At 36.8% G+C, this 19,855-nt stretch overlaps 1 protein-coding gene across 1 annotated transcript in view; it reads right to left on the reverse strand.

Annotated features, from left to right (window-relative positions):
- CRB1 (crumbs cell polarity complex component 1) overlaps positions 1-19,855 on the reverse strand; it is an 83,286-nt gene that overhangs the window by 16,614 nt on the left and 46,817 nt on the right. The window contains exons 7-11 of the mRNA XM_062581652.1: positions 17,917-18,458; positions 17,379-17,544; positions 13,311-14,217; positions 10,246-10,374; positions 7,711-7,837 (exon numbers count right to left, since the gene is read on the reverse strand). Of these exons, the coding sequence (XP_062437636.1) occupies positions 7,711-7,837; positions 10,246-10,374; positions 13,311-14,217; positions 17,379-17,544; positions 17,917-18,458 (1,871 nt within the window). The remainder of the gene's footprint in view (positions 1-7,710; positions 7,838-10,245; positions 10,375-13,310; positions 14,218-17,378; positions 17,545-17,916; positions 18,459-19,855) is intronic.

Here is a 19,855-nt window from a genome sequence, read left to right on the forward strand (position 1 = left end):
GTTTTAAACAAGGATTCACTCCTCTCTTCTTTGGTCCTAAAGTACCACTGGCTTCAGTATGAGTACATAACCAAGAGTGTTTTCAAACATTTCTGATTCCATGAGGTTATGTTACAGAGAGGCAAAAGCCTCGCTCCCAGTGGAGTTAGCTATACAAGACAGCAAATTCCAGAATAATGGTTCTAATTTTGAAAATATTTTACAATTTAGCCTTTCTCAATAGGTTGCAGAGCACAGGAGAAGAAAAAAAGTCATAGTAGATCCAAACGTGCTCATTCCCTAAGACATCAGTGTAATGCTGGCTGGTGGCTTAACTGTGTCTGGCTACCTGGAATCACAGACTGTTCAGCCACAGCTTTCACTAGGGCAAACTTGGAGCTGAGCTCTGCATGTGGCAAGACTCGCTCTTCATGCTGCAGATTGTAATAGCTGGGATAAGCTTTTCAGTGACCTGGGGTACCCACAGCTCCTTAGTTGGGGTGGAAGAGATGGGGCAGTAGGTGAGTGGCTGGTCTGAAAACCAGGACGCCAGTTGTTTTCAGTTGGCTTACTCACCTTTAGTTCGTCATTTAACCACACTCTCTGAGGTTGGCAGCTGAATATTATGGTGTTACGAGTGTTCCCAACATTAAGCGTTCAAACTTAGACTAAGAAGAAAAATAATTACATTGCCTTAAAATAACTATATTTGAATACGAAAAATGTATTTTTTTAAAAATGTATGTTGTGTTTTTGGTCTTCTCTGGCTTTTTGATTCTTCTTCAAACCTAGGAGGGCAGCAATGTATCCTTTTAAATGACAGCTGAAATTGATGTGGTGGGGGATAAATAAAACATATCTTGGGCAGAATTTTTTGATTAGATTAAAGCTGTTGACAGTATTGCTATCCTAGTTTCACAAATGAACAAACTTTGAAGTATTGAAATGCTCTAACCTAATGCAGCAGGAAAGACTGTAAAATTCAGGAAAGGAACAAATCCACACTGAACAATCACAAAGAGAACAAAGTTATTTCACCAAATACTTTCCCTTACAAATGTATAGATTTCGTCGGGAATTTTTGTTTTTTTATTTGAAGAAACAGAGCAAAAATACTGCTCTTGCACGAAACCTCTTAATATTAGAAATGTTTTCTGTTCGAGAGAAAAGGCTGGGAATACTTTTTCTTTTCAAAGAATATCCTAAAACTCTACACAATTGTTTTGTAACCTCAAGACATAAACTGATATGAGTACTGGTTCAGAACTGGTGCACTGTGAAAACTAACCTTGCCTGTATTTATCATTACATTGATCATTACATTGCTCTGTATCTCTTGGAAAAAAAAAAAAAAAACTTCCATCTCAGTGTACAAAACAGCCATATGCAAGTGCAAGACAAACAGAGGTAAAGCCACAGTGAGACTCGTAAAAAAAATGATGCAGTTACATAGTTGGTGTCCACATCTTTCAGTCAAAATGATAATTATCCATTAATAGCCTCATAAGTATGAATATGGAAATAGCTAGAGAATGCATTATTCATGAACCACTAGGCATTAATTATTGTAATCAAGTATCATTTGCTACATTCATATTACTAACCCTTGCTGTTAATGAATATATTAGCTAATCACTGTAGAGAAGATTCAATCAAAATTCTAAATGTCTGTGCTATGGAAGCCTGAGAGAGTTTTATTGAATTTAGATTCAATATTGAACATATTTTACATGCTTATCAGTGTAGTTTTAATAACATTAAATGTGAATCGTAACTTCCAGTGCATGATGCTTGTCCACGCACCCAAGAGGATGAAATGGTACCAGCTGGAAGAGGCTACGCCAGCAACACTGGTGCACATCAGAGAGGATAGCAGCAGCTACTTTAAAGCAGAACTTTAATTCTGGGATATGAAATCCACCTCCACTTTCAAGTGTCATGTATATGCGCGGCTACAATAGGGGAGGGTATGCTTTGTGAGGGAGTGCGGTCCCACAGGTGCGGTTGAGGATAGTGCTCAAGAAATGCTCAGCAAACAATTTCAAAGCACAGCCTGCACTGTTAGCCGGCGGTGCAGGGCCTGGGTGTGCCTTCTGCGCCGCACAGCACGGGCAGAACGCGCTCGTGAGCTTAATGGGGCCTCGGGGCGCTCTTGAAACACAAAGTAAAATGAACAACCAAACTCTGCATCATTTTTGTTCTCTGGAGATCTATTACAGATAATAGTTATCTAAGTACTGTAGACAGCAGACTTGCTGGAGATCTGGGGAGAGAGGCCTTATTTTTTTTTTTTAAGCTACAGTAGTTCATAGTTCTTGAAGTAGAAATTTTGAAGAATTTTTCACTGCAAACAACAAAGATTTCTCAGTTCTAGGGAAAGATCACTGTATCAGAATATAAGAATAAAATTTTAAATGCTAAAAATTAATACATAGCATAAAATGCCCTCTGTATTGAATTTTGGCTGGCAAGCCAGGAAAAATATTTACAGCTAGAAAGAAAACTTATTTCATCACTCTAGGTTTGAAGCAGATTTTTTCCTTCTTTTTAGTTTCACCAAGGTACTGTAGTCACATGCTTTGAGTATATCAAGTATTAATCTAGTTTCTTAAAAATTAAATGTTCTGGAGGTAAAGGAATGCACATAAGCATACAATGTTCAAGATAATTTCAAATTCATGAACATGTAGGCTCTTCGTAACTAAGATCACAGTAAGATACTGCTGGCAGTCTGAATTGCATTGGAGCTTCAGTAGGGGAGGGTCACTCAGAACCTGTTTTTTAAGGCTTAGAAGTAGGAGCTGTTGTTGATAGACCAATCCTGTCTTTTCCATTCTCATGTGTACTTCCTCAGTGAAATACATTCTCCCTTCTTTGCAAACTCATTTAAAGAATATCTGTTCATTTTTCCCACAGATGATGTAAATTCCTTTGCTTTCCCTCCCAAGACCTCCACTGCTGCTGTCTTTCCCCTCTTTTCTGAAATCTTTCTTTTCTCTCAAGCCCTAACACTGTTCTTTCTCATTAACAGTATTTCTATGAGACTTAGTCACTGGCATCTGAAGAACTATTTGAATCATAAGTTCAAAATATAAAAATGGAGAGATCCATTTCTGATAGTATCAGTATTCAGAATCATAAGCCGCACTTCCAAAAATCATGAACTTGCCTGTTTGCTTTCTTTCATTTGTGTCTCATATCCTTCGAATTGAGATCACAGTTTTCTAAGCTGTTCTCTGCATCCAAAATCATACGATCCTGTTTCTGTTTCTGTTTTTTTTTTTTTTTTTTTTTTTTTTAATAATGAGGTCCTCACAAAATCATTGCCTGTGGGAGCTTGTTTTCTAAATAAAAAGTAAATATCAAAAGATTGCAATGAAATTACAAAAAGCGGCAACACTGGAGATGTATGGAGATCTTACTGTCCTTTACTTTAGACCTGAATGAAGGCCTTTTGAACCCCTTAAATCCTTAAATAAATAAATAATTCTTTGAGATTGGATGTATTTACATAACTGTATACATTTAAATAATCTACAACTGCATTTATTTTTAAAAAATATATTCAAGAACCTTATTTTGATTAATCTGGCTTCCATTTTTTTTATTTTTTTTAAACCAGAAATATCAAGTCAATTCTTCACTGGCTTCTTTGAAGATTTAAAGACTTGTACATTGGATGGTCCCAACCTGACTACAGGTTGTATAGGACTACAGTAGCTCAATGGAAAGAGATGACCTGTCAAAATGTTAACAGAGCCCTCCTAACACTCAACGACTTTGTAAGCATTGATAGTAAATATGGAAGAACAAGTAATAAGAGTCACTTTAAACCATGTGGTTAAAATCCCTTTCCCCCTGACTAATTGCTTTGGGGACTTGTTTATTTAGCTGTGTGTTTATAAGACACCAAGAGCTACCTGGGGTGTGGGTAATTAACCTTGATAGAGTAGCACAATATTGCAGCTAAAATGGTTCCAGTGGCTGAACTGCTTCATTTGGAGCTATGTGCCTGGCCCTGCATTGTCAATAGGCCTGTAGAGCAAATAAGGACGATGTAGCCTTAATTTTTGTGTGGTATAATTACAAAGCGCAAGCATTCAGAAGTCATGGCACACTTAAAGCAAATGAACGTAGTCATTAGCAGAAAATGAGAAGTAGACATAAAGAGACAAAGGCAGAATGTTTATTTTGTGTAGAAAGATAGGAAAGTTATGTACACATGCACAATGCAGCTGAGCATACAGATGTACAAAGAGGAATGGAACAGCATTTCTGGAGTTAGGAGATGTTCATAATGACAAGGCATTAGAGGAAGGAAAGAACTCAGTTACAGTAACAGAGACTATTTTTTGTGGTGTGTATTCTGAAAAAGAAAACCTGAACTCCTGCACTGCTATGAATATATTCTAAATGTATATATCTTCATATCATACATATACATATATATCTTCAAATCCCTGTAAAACCTGTATGTCATATTGTATGTACATTCTCATATCAAGTCTCTTGTATTAAAGGGAAGGAATTTTGGAAACTATACACATATATTCTTCGGGTTTTGTCTTTTCATATAGCTAGAGCATGTTATTACATGTATTGCTTCTTAGCTTTCTTCAATATTAATATCAAAATTAATTTGGTTTATTGTAGTAAATAGTAAATCTTCAAAACTTATCGGTCTATGACTGATAAGTCATAGACCTAATTCTGTTGTCTATCCATATTCTATGAGGTACTTAAAATGTTTAATTTACTTACCTGGGAGTTGAGCTAAAACCAGTAGTAAAAATCCTCAAAATTTTATTTGTGAAATTTTGATTTTAAAAAAGTCTTGTTTTGAACAGCTTTGGTTAAAGGTATCAGCTTTTGCATTAGAATTTTCAGATTTTGTTATTTCTTTACTTTTAGTTAGCATTCTGAAATGGTATGCTAGTTTTCATTTCAAATTATTCTGATATGTTTTACTTTTTCATTTTAATATTATTGAACAAGTAACATTTTAATACAGGATGAAGTAGAAACTGCTGTTTAGAATAAAATTTCCAACATAATGATGTTTATTAGTTTTAAATTTCTCTTTTAAATGAAGGCAGAATGGCATTGTAACTCAAAACAAGGTGAATGTTGTCATTTAGGTTTGACTTGACTTGGTATTTTATATCAAAAAACAAACATGTCAAAAGCTTTCGTCATGAAAAATAACAAGTTTGGTTGCATTACTTTTTCTAGATGAAAAAACCCAAGCAATCATATTATCACTGAAAGAAATTCAAAAATGCTGTTTGATTTAGAGATATTGTTGTCTTGGCCTGTGTTATGTTATTCAAAATATTATACGTGATTTCAGGTCAGATAACTAAATACTGCATCTAATATAATACACAGTTTTATTCCTGATACTGCTACATTAATTTTACTCCAAGTAGTGGAACATACCTTCCCATGCAGTATTTACTACTTACTTACACAGGAGAACGGAGCTTTTAGCTGGGTAACAATTTTTATAAGAAATCAACAAGAAAATTACCTCAATCACTTCTCTTGTAAGGTAAAGATAGCAAAGAAATTATCCTTGTGTAATATACTTATTATAAATAGATATGTTGCGCCTAGGTTTCCATACCAAGATGGGTGCTTGAAACAGGAATATGTGACATATCACAGGAATGAATAATGGCATTTTCCAAAAATGTGCAAAACTTATTTTTTTATATACTTTTTAATGATACTAGTGTTGCTGCAGTTATGCTCTGAATGGTAGTCACACAAATAACTAACTTCAGGACATTGATTCTTGGGCAGTGACTTTTGCTGTATCCTACTGTGGCTAAATGGTAACCTTAACATGTTCATTATACCCATTTTAAGATGTCTGAATGCAATGCAGAAGTAAAGGTGGGATTTGCTTTTTATGAAAACTCAAAGTCCAATCCACAGAAAGTTGACTTGGACTGAAGAAGCAGGGTCAGGTTTGAGGCAGAGCCCTGTAACATCACGGAGCTCAATAATTTGTGCAAAAGATAAGCTGTTCTCTCAGGAGTCATAAAACCTAAGTATATAATATTAGCATCTCTTTCCTGTAGCTCAGCTACATGCCATATCACTTCAATTAGGGGGCAGGTTTAGCTCGGTTGATTAGAGCGTGGTGCTGCTAATGCCAAGGTCGTGGGTTCAGTCCCCGTACAGGGCTATGCTGAGGGTTGGACTAGATGATCTCCAGAGTTCCCTTCCAACCTTATCATTCTAGGATTCTATGATAGTAACGTACTGTCTTACACACACTTACTCTTTTGAATTGCCACTACTTAAATGACTAAAAGGAACACAGAATCTATACTAATATAATATGATCATGACTGTCAAAAGAAATGGTTGCACAGTTCATGAATGCTTTTTGTGTTAGAGCATTGTTCAGAAAACAATAACTCACTTTTTTGTGATACTGTTTTGTATTTAACAGTGTACTTCAGTTGCGTCTACACTCTCAAAGGCATATACATATTCAGATATTTTGCTAATCTGATTTTAATCTGGTCTGTTAATTTGGTTTTCCCAATTGTCAGGCCCCTATTATTTTTATTCTTTAAAGAATCCATGTAGAACCAATCAACTGAACTACCTTGATTGCTTCCTGTGAAGAAAACCACTTCTGTATTTTGTCTGATGGTACTCATATCTATTTATGGATAATGTAGATTTACTTCAAGTTGTAGAAATCTTTTGACAAACATACAACAAATCTATGATTTTAAAATCTGATATGCCTATTAGGCATTTATTGAAAGAAGAATCATGCTGAAAGTGCCCTTATAAGACAGCTGACTTTTTTTTCCAATGAAATACATTGAACAGGCTACTAATGCACTGGTACAGGACTGATATCAGTGCAGGATTGCTACTAATTCAGATGGGTATAACAGTGCATTCAGTACGTTGCTAATTGGTAGTCCAAGCCATTATCTAATTATCTAGAATTACTATATACAGTTTCAAAAACGCGAGACCAAACTGCCAAAAAATAGGAATGAGTATGGTATGCGATACAAAGATAGCGATAGCTGTAACATTTAATGGTAAAATTAGCCTCTCTAATGCCAATGGACCTTTGTCACTCGTTGCTGGGCTTGAATGCCAAAATCAGTATATCTTACTGTTCTCTTTAATGTGTACTGTGTCTTACCAGTGTGTTCCATTGTTGCAGGCTGGCAGCATTTATGTGGCAAAATGTTCTGGTGGAGATGAGATGAAAATTTTTTTAAGATCTGCTAGCATTTATTCCAAAAATAAGTGAAAGAACTAAAACAGATCCAAAGTGATAAATGAAATAGGTAAGAACTTGGCCCTGAACATTTGCATTACGAAGTTTTCATCATTCACTTTGTAACAGTATGTTAAAAGGAACATACTGTTACCTAAAAAGTTTGCTCCCACATTTAAAACCAGAGTTGAAGAGTGATTATACAAAATTAAGCATTTCACATATGTTCAAAAAAAAATAGAAAATGATTTTTAGCTCTGATATTTCTATTGCTTTTCTAAACTCTTTAATCAAGGCATCTTCTGTTGTTTCAATGGCTTTAAAATACAACATTTTAAAGACTGCTAATAATCTTCCTGTTCACCCCACTCAACTGCTGGATCATCATCCATTCGTAGAATAAGATAGGAGAGAAGCTGAAAGAGATTCTGCCACAGTAGTAAAGAGACAAAAAAGGAGAGGTCGCTTACATCTATCTCACAGCGGTCTCCAGCATAGTTTACATCACAGAGGCAGTGGAATTTGTTGAGCAGATTTTGGCAGAGCCCCCCATTCAGACATGGATCGGAGCTGCATTCATCAATGTCCTTTTCACACCTAGAGGAAAGATTTCAAATAGTGAGCATCTGAAATTGCAAATAAATGCATAAAACAGGCACGTTTTAGTGGGGGGAGAATGTTATATTTGAATTCTGTAGTATATTTCCACACATGCTTATGATTTTATTAACTACCTTATCAGCCACACTTAAATCTTGAACTTCCTGTATTACTTTCAAACACTGGTACTTAAGTGGGAGTTTCATTTCTATGAGGCATTTCACGCTAAATGATGCTTGGTAATGTAAAATGAAAGTCTGTGTATGATTTAGAGCCAGATCAAGTGCATGTTCTGCTGAAAGCCTACTTAACCACTTTGTTACTGGGAGCTGAGGACACTTTTTCCTTCTCAGTAACTTGGATCTAAGTCAAGCAAATATGTGTTTTTCACAGCTGAGTACCGCTGGGAAGGCTCACCTTTTTTTCTCAATTAGAAATGCCAAAAGATGCCCAGCAGAATCTGCTGTCTGGTCTATGTGAAGAGAATTATAAGAATATCAGGTACAGAATAGTATCTTAGAAGCTTAAATAGATATCTTTAAATATTTTTGAGTTAATTTTTATGAGAAAGGAAAGTTGAGTTTTCACAATTTCAAGAGAACCAATTTAAGAATGTGCAATATTGCTTGAAGCTAGAGTAATGATTTAGTGATTTTCTGTGATAAAGCTTCCCTTTAATTCTTGCTCCCTCTTTTCTTTTTAAGTTATGCTAATGGTTAGTTTTGCCAAATAATTCGATCTAATTTGCTTTTGAAGAAGAATGTGAACAATTCCATTAGAATTGTAAAGAATTTCTTTGAGAGTTTTGAATTTTATTATTAACTGATATATTTGAATTTATTCTAGAAAAGAAGTCTCGTGTGTAAGGAGAAACCTTCTCATTTCAGTTTTGAAGATCTCAAACACAGAAACACTACTAGTTTACCTAGTTTAGCAGCCTGGAGGAGGAGATGATAAATAGTCAACTTTAGACGACAGAGAAGAATGCCTCACTGTGATGGTAAGTTAAAGTGCAGTATGTGTGGTGCAAAACTGCTGTTTAATATGAGAACCATGGGATCCATAAAATGGAGATTATTGCCAGCCAGTGGGATGGATGCAAGGATGGTTCATTCCCAAAAGTGTAGTTAGCAAGTTGCCTGGCAGTGGAAGGAAGAAAGAAAAAGTACTTTTCTCCTACCTTGAAGCCCCAAGAAAAATCACACTGAAGAACTGCTTGAGACTATGCTTATAATTTTTTTTTAACCTTTTTTGAATACTGTGAGTTGGCAAGAGGACTTTCTGGCTGAGTTAAACAGTACAACCCATACGTTTCTGCCAACTACATTGTGCACTGAGTGGGTGGAAATTTTCACTTCATCTGTTATTTGCAGCTTACTATACTTGTTTCATAAAGTCAGTGAGTTATTAAGTTTTTGAGGAAATTAAAATCTTTTGTTGAAAATTGCTTTGTTTTTGCAGCCACATAGCTTAGTTCTGCTGAACTTTTGGATATTATACTCTTATGTAAGGTTAATTTCACTTAGGGCAAAAGTCATTAGTTTTCTGTTTCATCATGTACTATATTTCCTTTCTTGTTCTCCAGAATGTTACCGTACCTATTCAGATTAACCTACAAGGACTGGGACGATGTCTTCCTATATTTCCACAGCACCTAATACATTTAAGCCATCAAGCCTCCTTACTCAGGAGCTGTTGGTAGAGAATTAATAAATACTAAGTGTGAATTGTGACAATAATACTACAAGATACAAATTTATCTATGAGGAAGGCTGATGGACCTTTCTATTTCAGGCTGAACTAGTTACATGTTAAAACTTCTCAACTTGTTTTTTTAGAAAATAATTCAATTTTCGTATTTGGGCATTCAGTAAGAAAGTAACAAGCTACAATGCCACTGGGTGTTTCATATAATACCATCCCTGTAGGATGATAATAGATTGTATAGTCAAAATGGATTTGAGTTAAAATGAAACAGCTTTGCATATTCATGTATGAGTGTATTATAACTGATTTATATATTTGTGAGTGGGATGTGTATGATTATGTGTATCCATGCATAAAAGGGTAAATTTCTACCTTGCCATACATAAAAATAGCATGGAATAAAAAAAAAAGGCATGTATTCTGTCTAAGAAAAAATATCTTGCACTGGAGTTAGTGGTGTTATATTGGAGTTAATTTTTCTGCATTAATTAGTGATTTTTGTCCAAGTAAAAGACTATACTTTCAGATTCTCAAAATCACTTAAGCAAGGAACTGCTGAATTTAAAAAATGCTTTGTTTCTGTTACTGTAGGAGGTGATACCCCTGTAGATGTTACACTCTAGACCATTCTGGAACTGCTTTTCCAGGAAGACAGTGCAGTATTGCTCTACAAAGATCTGCTGGGCAAAGCATCTCACCGTTCTCCAGTAAATCCTGGTAGGCACACGCATCTCAACTCTCCACTGAGATCAGTACAGTTGCCATAATTATAACATGTAAGATTTCTCTCTTCATTCCCACAAATTGTATATGGTAATCTTCTGTATCTAGATAAATAGCAAGGCAACGGCAGTAGTTAATAACACTTTCCTTGTTCATTTCTGAAAGTCTCTCATTCTCTCAGCTTTTCGTTTAACATTGGTCTGTTATTTTAGTGGTAAGTATTTAGCCTTTCTACCTTGCAAATTTATTGTTTGACTAAGGGCCAGAATCTAGACTGGAAATACAGTGAGCAGTGCTCCTGCAGCCAAACACTATTCCTTACAAGCAGGAAGAGCATCATGTTTTGCCTGTAAATGAACACACAGTTTCAGAAGCTGCACAGGGATGCAGCACATACTTGATGCCTCTCCTTGGTTTCCCCTCTGGGAGAGAAGTCCTGCACCAGTGTGCAGGTTATACACCGGGGCCTGGAATACATGGGCAATTTGCTGCTGCCTGCCTAATTACGGAAAGGCAGCGACTGAACAGAGGGAGTACTGGAGGCACTTACTGGCATATTGCCCAAAGGAAAGAAAGCAGATGAAGTTTAAGCCCCACAGACAGTGGCATGGAAGGATATGTTTTTGTTTAATTCATTTAATTTGTTGAATTTGGTTTTCCTTTTCCAAGCATTTACTGGCAATTTAATAATTCATTTCTGAGCAAAACCCAAAGGGGACAACCCTGAGGCTAGATTAGTGATCCTAGATCTGAATGATACCTGGACAGCTTAGCAAGAAAGCTCAAAAGAGAGAATTAGAGCACAAGCTAGACCATGTTAGTCTTGTCATATAAGGTATCTTCAAACCACAGGAGGTCTGACTGCTCACAGAACACTCAGCAAAACTCAACAAAGGACAATTTATCAATTTCAACAATAAAAGCCTGCATGTCCTCCCAGAGCCCCTGTGAACAGCTCTGTGTCTGGTTTTGCAGTTCCTCATGTGGCCCCTCTTCCTACTCCACCTGCTGCTCTCTAGTCCTCTTCCTTCAAGGTGAGGCTGTTTCTCTAGCAGGAGAGAAGCAGCAGGAAAGGCAGTGTCAGTACACTCAGGTCCATTACCAGCCCTGAGATCACGGCAGTTTGAGCCCTATCACAGTGTATGACTGCAGAGAGCATAGTCTAAGAATATTAAAATGGATTTTTATAACCTACTTTCTCTAAGAAAAATAAAAGTCTTTATATTCAGACTAGCATGACTGTACAGGGAAAACAACCCTCTCTTGGTAAGGGATTAAACTTCATTTTTTTTAAGAACTTTTGTTGAAAATGAAGTTAGAGGACAGAATCTTGTGCAGAGGAGTCAGTGGAATTTAACTCCTTGTGGCCTGTTCTGAACATCAATTTAAAGAGGAAATCTGAGCCAAACTGAGGCCTTCCAAGTATCTCAATTTTTGCAATTATCAGAGCATTTAGAAGATGATTAATATGCGGTATATTTCTTTTTGGTATAGGCAATACTCCTACTGTAGAGGGAGCCATTTATGGGGCTAGAATACAGTTAAAATCTAATTTCACTATAGCTTTTAGTTCTGGATTGTGACAACTCAAGAGAAAACCTGAAATTATCTGAAATTATTTTAACCCAAATAATCATTTGCCAGGAAACTAAAAACCCATATAAAACATCATTGATATATTTTCCCAAACCACCTGAGTTATTCACGTATTTGACAATGTTAATTTTCAGTGTGACTTGGTTCCTAATGTTGTAGAAGAATGTTCAGTTCTAAGAGCAGCTTAAATTGTTACTACCTCTACAGCTGTTCATATTGTCCACAGTACTCCCATGGTGGAAGGTCTGAGGGTTCACTCCCAAATCCACATCATGCAAAAATTAGCCAGAGAGTTCAACTTACAAATTGAAATTGTATAAATTAAACCAGCTGATTTTAACAGAGCTGATTTGGAGTCTGTGAGAGACAGGCCCTATTTTTTTTCTGTTCACAAAGAATTTGAGTTGTTGCTCTATATAATTATAGCCTACACAGAAGGGACAAGATGGTCTGTTTGCACCCAGCAGGATGCAGCAGGCTGGGCTGACTGGTATCCTATGGAGGAATATGTAGGATTTTGCTTTCTCTAAGAGAAACAGGGCATGCTCAGAAGGGAGAAGTTTATGGAGTACAGAGAGGGGCAGGTAATGGACAGAGAAACAAGGAAATAGCCTGCAGCCCTAGTAGACGAGTGCCCGAGAAGAACAGAAAGCAGGCATGTAAGGATGCCTCAGAGGTGATGGGAAGAATGGACTGCGTGGTGTCTGCAACCACTAAGAATTGCTGAGTTGGGAGAACAAGCCTGAAGGAAGACTCGCCAAGGAAGCATGCTGCGGGGAAAACTTCTTTACAAACTCTTTTATCATTGTTTTATCTTACCCACTACATCTGAATTTCTCTACTTATAAAGTACTTTCTTCTAGCGTATATTTTAACAAAATATAGCTTTAGAGATTCAAAACCCTTATAAAGATGCTGAATATCTACCTCAAGGCTTTGGCTGACTTGTAGTCCTGTCACTGGAGAGCTTGCATGAACCGGGCTGGCAGAAGAGTTTTGCATGTCCCCTGTCTCCTTCTTGCACTGACTCATCAGTCTCTGTCTGGACTAGCGTCTCTTTCTGCTGTCTCAGTCCACATCTAACTGGTCTGTACAACTTTTTGCACTGCAAACTCTTTATAAGTTAATTCTGCAGCCCATAATTATGTATAAATAGATGCATACTTTTAATTTGAGGGGGAAAGAAAACCACAAAACAATAAACAGACAAGGTAGTAGGGTGAAAGGTTTCATCATAAATTTCCACAACTGTTTAGAAAATGAATTTAGTATGTGTTTGACAATGTTTGTTGTTACTCGAATCATCACTGTCTACAACTATTCTCGTTTCAACAGAATCTGAATACAGGTCTGTAATGTCCAGTTAAAATGGAGGTATCAATGGTGTAATAATCTCTCAGAAGTGACCTGACAGAAACATAAGGACCTGACTTGTTTATAGTACCTGCAAAGTTTTCCGGTGAAGTTACCAGCACACAAGCAAGAATATCCATTAATCCCATCTATGCAAGTGGCCCCATTTGCACACTGATGGCCACGGCAGTTGTCTATGTCCTCTTCGCAGTTTACCCCTGTGTAACCAGGTTCACAACTGCACTCATAAGAGTTGATCCTGTCAGTGCAGTTTCCATGAACACAGGGGTTTGAAAAGCATTCATCAATGTTGGTTTCACAGTGCATGCCAGTCCATCCTTTGGGACATATGCAACGGTAGGAAGTATAGAAGTCTTCACACATCCCATCATGCATACAGGGATCTGAGCTGCAGGCATCCAACTGCAAACAGCCAGTAACAGCAGGGTTTGCAGATATTTTGAGAAATTGTTCATCTTGAGGTTTTTTAGTATGGACATCAGCATTTTCAAAGTACGAAAGATAAATGCCACCGATTTCTATGGTGCTCATACATCCTCGCAGGCCGTCCAGATTGTCAAAAGCCTTGTCAGCTACATAAATGTCTATCTCTTCTCTTAAAAAGTTGAGGCTTCCTGTGGCAGTTGTGCTAGTTGCAGTGTCTCTCTTATTATCTATATCAATGTGCCATCTAGAGGCCTGGGACTGGGGTTCTATCATAGAGACTGTCACCTGATGCCACTTCCCGTCACTCACAGGTCGTGAACTAGCAAGGGTCAACTTATAAAAGCTGTTGCCGCTTTGCAATTGAAAGTGTAATTTGGAGTTCTGAATACTAATGGTGACAAACTCGGGCTCCTTCTCCGCATACAGCAGTATCACATCAGTATCCCTAGTTCGAAAGCCAAATACGATATTCGTGAGATCTCTGCTGATTTTTCCGTTGCTTCTGTAAAATATCGCACTGCTTCGGCCACTAAACACTGCGTTAGCAAGACCTGTGCAAAGATAATAATTGAGAAACCAGGCTAACTTTAAACCAATACATGTAGAGCAATATTTTTTCAGTGCCTCATGCTCCCTGTCATTTAAGTCCTTTTGTTTCTGCTGGAAAACATTCAAATTCTAACCCTTGTCCAGGTTGCCTTGCCTGCTCTTTGTGGCTATAAAAATTACAGGCCAGGACCAGTACCAGATTTGCTGAAGCCAACAGAGCTATGCTGATTTGCATCATCTGAAGTTTTAACTCTAAAACTTCTGGTATGTTCCTTTCTAACTTGGGAAGGGGGAGAGTGACCTAGATCATCGCCTTATTCACAGTTATGCAAATCAAAAGTATCTCTATTGCAGTTAATGAATTGCTGTAAGTGTGTAATTATAGTGAAGACCTGAGCCTCAATTCTCTTCATGATGAGAGCCCATCAGGAACACATAACAAAGAAATAATAGTAAAAGCCCAGGTCTACCAAAGTCAGTGGGGCTGTACTGATTTACCTGAATTGTTGATGGGGCTTGATAGCTTTCTGAAGATTTCTGGCTATACCCTAATCTGACTGATGTAACTGTACAGACAAATGTTACTTTAAATGGTATTTTGGCAAGAGGTTAAATGAATATATTAGTTAAATCAGTATATTATATTAAGAACCACAAAGACTTTTTAACTATTAGTTATTTCTTCTCATTGTAGTACTTACCTACAATATCAGTTCCTGTATTAAAGTTGCTGGTGGAACTCAGAGGGTAGTAGAGTACCTGATTTATACTGCTATGAGTGAAAATTGATGGGCAACATTATGGCAGTTTTATGGCCATCTTCACAACAATATTTGGCCTCTTTCATTAGGATGGTTTCTACTAAAGAGTACTAACTCACTGGACTGTAAATTTGCACATTCCAAGATTTATGAGGATTATAGATAGGCAGGAGAAACAGGAAGGAATTTCTTCTGTTTGTACTTCAGACAAACTTGGTTTGCAAGATCCTGGCATCTTAAGATGAGTGGATCTCTGAACTCTCTCTGGGCTCAGTAAATCTTGGTAAAAAGAGCCCTTGGGAGTTCCAGTAAGAGATTATTACCAGGGAGCAGCAGCAGACTAGAATGTGCCTTTCGCTATGAAGTAAATACTAAGAAATCAGTTTACTTGAAACCCTCTGAGGATGCAGACACAGACAACAAGCATCATGAATAATTATATTGCCCAGTGATTTTATACCCTGACACTATGTCAGTAGCTGTATACCTACATTGCTTGGCCCTCCAAATGTGGTGCCTGTCTAATACGAAAAATGTCCCCAGAGGAAATGACAGTAGAAAGGAACTTGAGGCTTTTCAAAATTATTTCTGAGTTTTTAAAAATTCCACAATTTTTATTTTAAACTCAAAAGCTAAAAAAATTTCTGCAGAAAAAAGTCGTGGCAACAACAGGGCATCTGGAGGTAATTTTACCCTCAGTTGTGATGCTGATCATAAGGTTTCACCTTTACCTGATGCTCCCTGCATAAGCTTTCTATATCTGCTTTTTGTCTTTTTTTGCATAGTTGGAGTTCATGTTTTCCTAGAAGGGCTTGCTAATTGTAACCATGTAGATAGAACTATACCCACAGTTCCTAGAAAACAGTTCTTTTTCTGGCTTAGCTTAAACCAGTTTCCAGAACATAAGACACCAACCTGGCAAAGAGCTTACCGGCCAGTATAACTGCTTTTCTCTGACCATGCTCTGTTGGAAATATGTGGTCATCATTCCCCCACACCCTTGCTTTGCCAATATGTTGGCAAAACTTACAAATATAGACCTGGAATTAGACTTTTATGGTCCTCAGGGTAGGCTTTTATATTTCATTTTATGTTGTGAACAGAACCTGACACCTGGAGCTCAGCTTAAGCTGCTGCCCAGTACAAATGGTACAGTTACTGCTAAAAGTAATCTGGTTTGCCGGGATGGCTAGGGGCTAGGAGGATCAGTGGAAAGTTTATCTACAGAGAAGTCTATATCATGACTCTGAAAAAACTAGCTAAAAATTCAGCTTTGTGGTACAGGAATTTTTGAATATCCATTAGGGAAACCCCCTACTACTGCCACATAAAAAAGCACTGAAATCTAAAGGCTTGCTAACAGTGTAAATGGTGCTGATTTTAATAAAAGGAAACAATTTCCTCTTCTCTGCAAGATAGTTTATATTCTTTACTGTGAAATAGTAAAGTTTATGAGAGAATATATTTCAATGTTATCATTAAAGACATGCCAATTAGAGAAGATGTAAATATTTTAATTTCAGTTATAAATTTTAAGAAGTGCTGCAGTACCCACTCTAACAACCTCAACAAAGAAAGCATCATATAGGTCTGCCTGCAAATTATCTATGCTAGATATCTTTTGTTGGTCAACTTTCTCATTCCTAAGAGTCAGCCATTCTAATAGGTTTCATCAGACTGTGTGTGAATTAACCCTCCTTCACTTCTAGCCCCATTAGGGCTTTCTTTGACAGAAAAAAGAAAAAAAATACAGCTTCAAAATACTTGCTTTTTAAATTCCACTTCAGTTTAGGGGGGGGAAAAGAAGGAGGAAAGAGAAGAAGGAGAGAGATATGCAGGATGGCTATTCTTAAGATAACTAATGGCCATCAGTTTTCAGACTAATACAGCTTGGCGTGCAGGTGCTTCATATGAAGATACCAGTTTAATAACTGTACTGCTGATATGAAGATGCCTAAGACTTTCTTAAAACACATTTAACATTTAAGAAAATGGAATGATACAATGTAGCTTGCCTTTTCAGAAGGAGGGAGAACACATTAAAGTTAATCCAAGACTGGATTTCCTCTTATCTCTTTGCAGTAGAAATATGTGAGGTACAGTGGTACTCTGGCAAGGCAGTGATCTACTGCACAACCTTGACGAGTTCTGCTGAGTAAGTCAAGGGTAAGGGTCCTGTAAACATCAGTATCTCAGTCAGCGTGTCTGGCTGAAAATTTCTTTTCTGTTTTTTGTAGGGTACGCTTTTTTCATTAATATTATTTACAGTACTACTGATCATTATTATAATATAGAAATAGGATCTGATAGAACTTTAAAGGAAGGGAATGCTGGGTTTTAAGGATATGTTGATGAAAGTTTCTATTCTCCAAAGATGATAGGAATAACTGAAATGTACCTACATTCAAATCCTTGGTGCACCAGCTGGCATTGTGCTTCATGAGGACAGGGCCCAAGCTCACACCACTTAACTTCCTCGCATGCTTTCCCTGCTGTGTTAGGGGGACATGTGCAGGTGAAGTCATCCCAGATTGAATAGCATACACCACCATTGTGGCAAGGGTTAGACTATAAGGAAAGAGAAGACACAACCTAAGTATGAGTAAATTTTGGTGGAATCTCCCCTGTAATGATGAGGGACTGCTTGGGAAAAATGATAAAGTATTAAAGTGCCAGCACCAGGACTGCATATCATGTTTAATTACTGCTGAGCATCAGTATTTCATCCTTAAAATATTTTCATTTTCCCCTATGCCAATATATTTTGCTATTGATACTCATTATTTGTAGTATAATTAAAAAAAATCTGCTCTTTCTAGCATTTTTGTATATTGTCTTAAGATGTCGTTATCATCATATATTGTATGGAAACATAAGAAAAGATCTTTAAAAGTACCTATTATAAACATATGAAAATGCTCTAAAAAACTGTATTCTTACCTTGCAGAGGTTATCACCAGCACAGCCTTTAGTGACATTGATCAGGGTTCGGTTGACAAGAGGATTCAGTGGATTAGTGATAGGAAAGAATTCCAGAGGTTGGTTATTCAGTCTTACATCTTGGATACAGCCTTTGAAATTTCTATCAGTTTCTCCACTCTCTGGTAGGCCTCCAATGTAAAGAATATCCTCCCTTTGGATGGTTAGTACTGGAGTAGAAATAACGCCTAGGTATTGGGAGGACTGGAATAATTCCATCTTATTTGGTTCTATTTTTAATGATATTAAGTAAAAGTTTCCATCATTCATAGTGTGTTTCCCTAATAACTTCACAGAGTTTGGAGCTAACAGTGTGAGTTTCCCACCTTCCAAGTAGACTTTTATGTAGAGACAGGTACTGTTTCTCAGAGCCAGTAACAAGCCAGAAGATTTGCGTGTTCGGACAAACATTGATATATTCACATTTTCATTCTGAGTGGCATCAACAGAAAATGTAGCATACCCTGAGGAGTCTTCAGATCCAAACCGGCCTGGAATATACTCTTCACATTAGCAAGGAAAAAAGAAAAAGAAGAGGGGAAAATAAAATGGTTAGGGCTAAATGACAAGGCAGCCAATACAGTGATCAAATAGTTGCTTTATAAATATTTATTTCTGATAGTAAGATGTGCTGATATTTACGGATGAATGAAGATTTGATTCAGCTGCAAATAGCTTCAATTTCAGAATTCCTGTTAGCTTCCATGGCTGTAGCATTAAGCCCATTACAGTACCAAATGTTATATTATTGGGCATATTTTTCCCCTTTATTATTCTCTGTGTAATGCTGAGTTTACAAATGATTAAGCAAGCACAGATTTATACAGTTTTCCTAGACTGGTTATCAGAAAGATCATTTTGAAAAAATCCTAGCTGCTGTGATCCTCTGCTGATTATGGAAGTTAATATAATTCTAGTATTTCATGGGTTTTTTGCATTGATTTCAATCATACAAATAGTCTAAAAAATGCTCAGTAAAACCCTCTTGTGTAGAACCTTGAAACAGTGCACCCCTTTTGTACTGCATAGGCACTACGTTTCTTCAACAGATTTTCTATTTCTGGGACTCAATATGTGCTAATATATGCCAACTTCTATGCAGTTATGAATCCTGCTCTTTCCTGTGTATGCCCATAATACTATTGTGTCATGGGGGAAAAATGATCCAGGATCCAATAAGCCTTTTTGTTTTTATCAATTAAAACGATTAAACCAAAAACATCTGTCTCTCTCCCTTGCTCTTTATTTTCAGTAATGATTTTCAGACTTATAAGGATACAAAATATGTAGTCCAAACCATATTTTATTCTGATGAATTATCTCATTAAAGCACAACAAAGTGTTTCTATTTTTGCATTTTAAGTTTTGTGATCTTGTCCTCAATATTATAGACTGCCTACTTAAGCACTTTCAAGGGCTATTTTTTCATATATTAAATTAATGGAAAGAATAAACCAAGTTTTAAAAAAAAGAATGCACACACAGCTAAACAGTTGGAGTTTCGTTTTGTGCAGTAAAACTCCTGGAGTGGGACCTCATAGACAAGTTTCTAAGTTTCTGCCTGCAGCACTACTATTTTTTTTTAAGACTACATTATCAACACAATGAAAATAGGGGACTGATTATAAAGTCCCTAACAGATGCCTAACAACCATATGTGCTACTAAGTGGCACAGTAATATTACTTAGTAACAGGAATAAATCCTTTAGTTTCTCCTAAATGGAGAATTTCATAAATAAAGTTTGAAATACTTTAATTCTATAAATAAGATTACCTATATTTCTTTCTTGATGCGCTTGTTAAAAAACTGGTACGTGGAAATAAATATTTGCTAAAATGAGTGTTTTTAGACATGAAACCTTCTCTGTAAGGTGGTACTTGAGACTGAAGCATTTTTCA

The sequence above is a fragment of the Rhea pennata genome, chromosome 8, assembly GCF_028389875.1.
Source record: "Rhea pennata isolate bPtePen1 chromosome 8, bPtePen1.pri, whole genome shotgun sequence".
NCBI classification, from domain to species: Eukaryota; Metazoa; Chordata; class Aves; order Rheiformes; family Rheidae; genus Rhea; species Rhea pennata.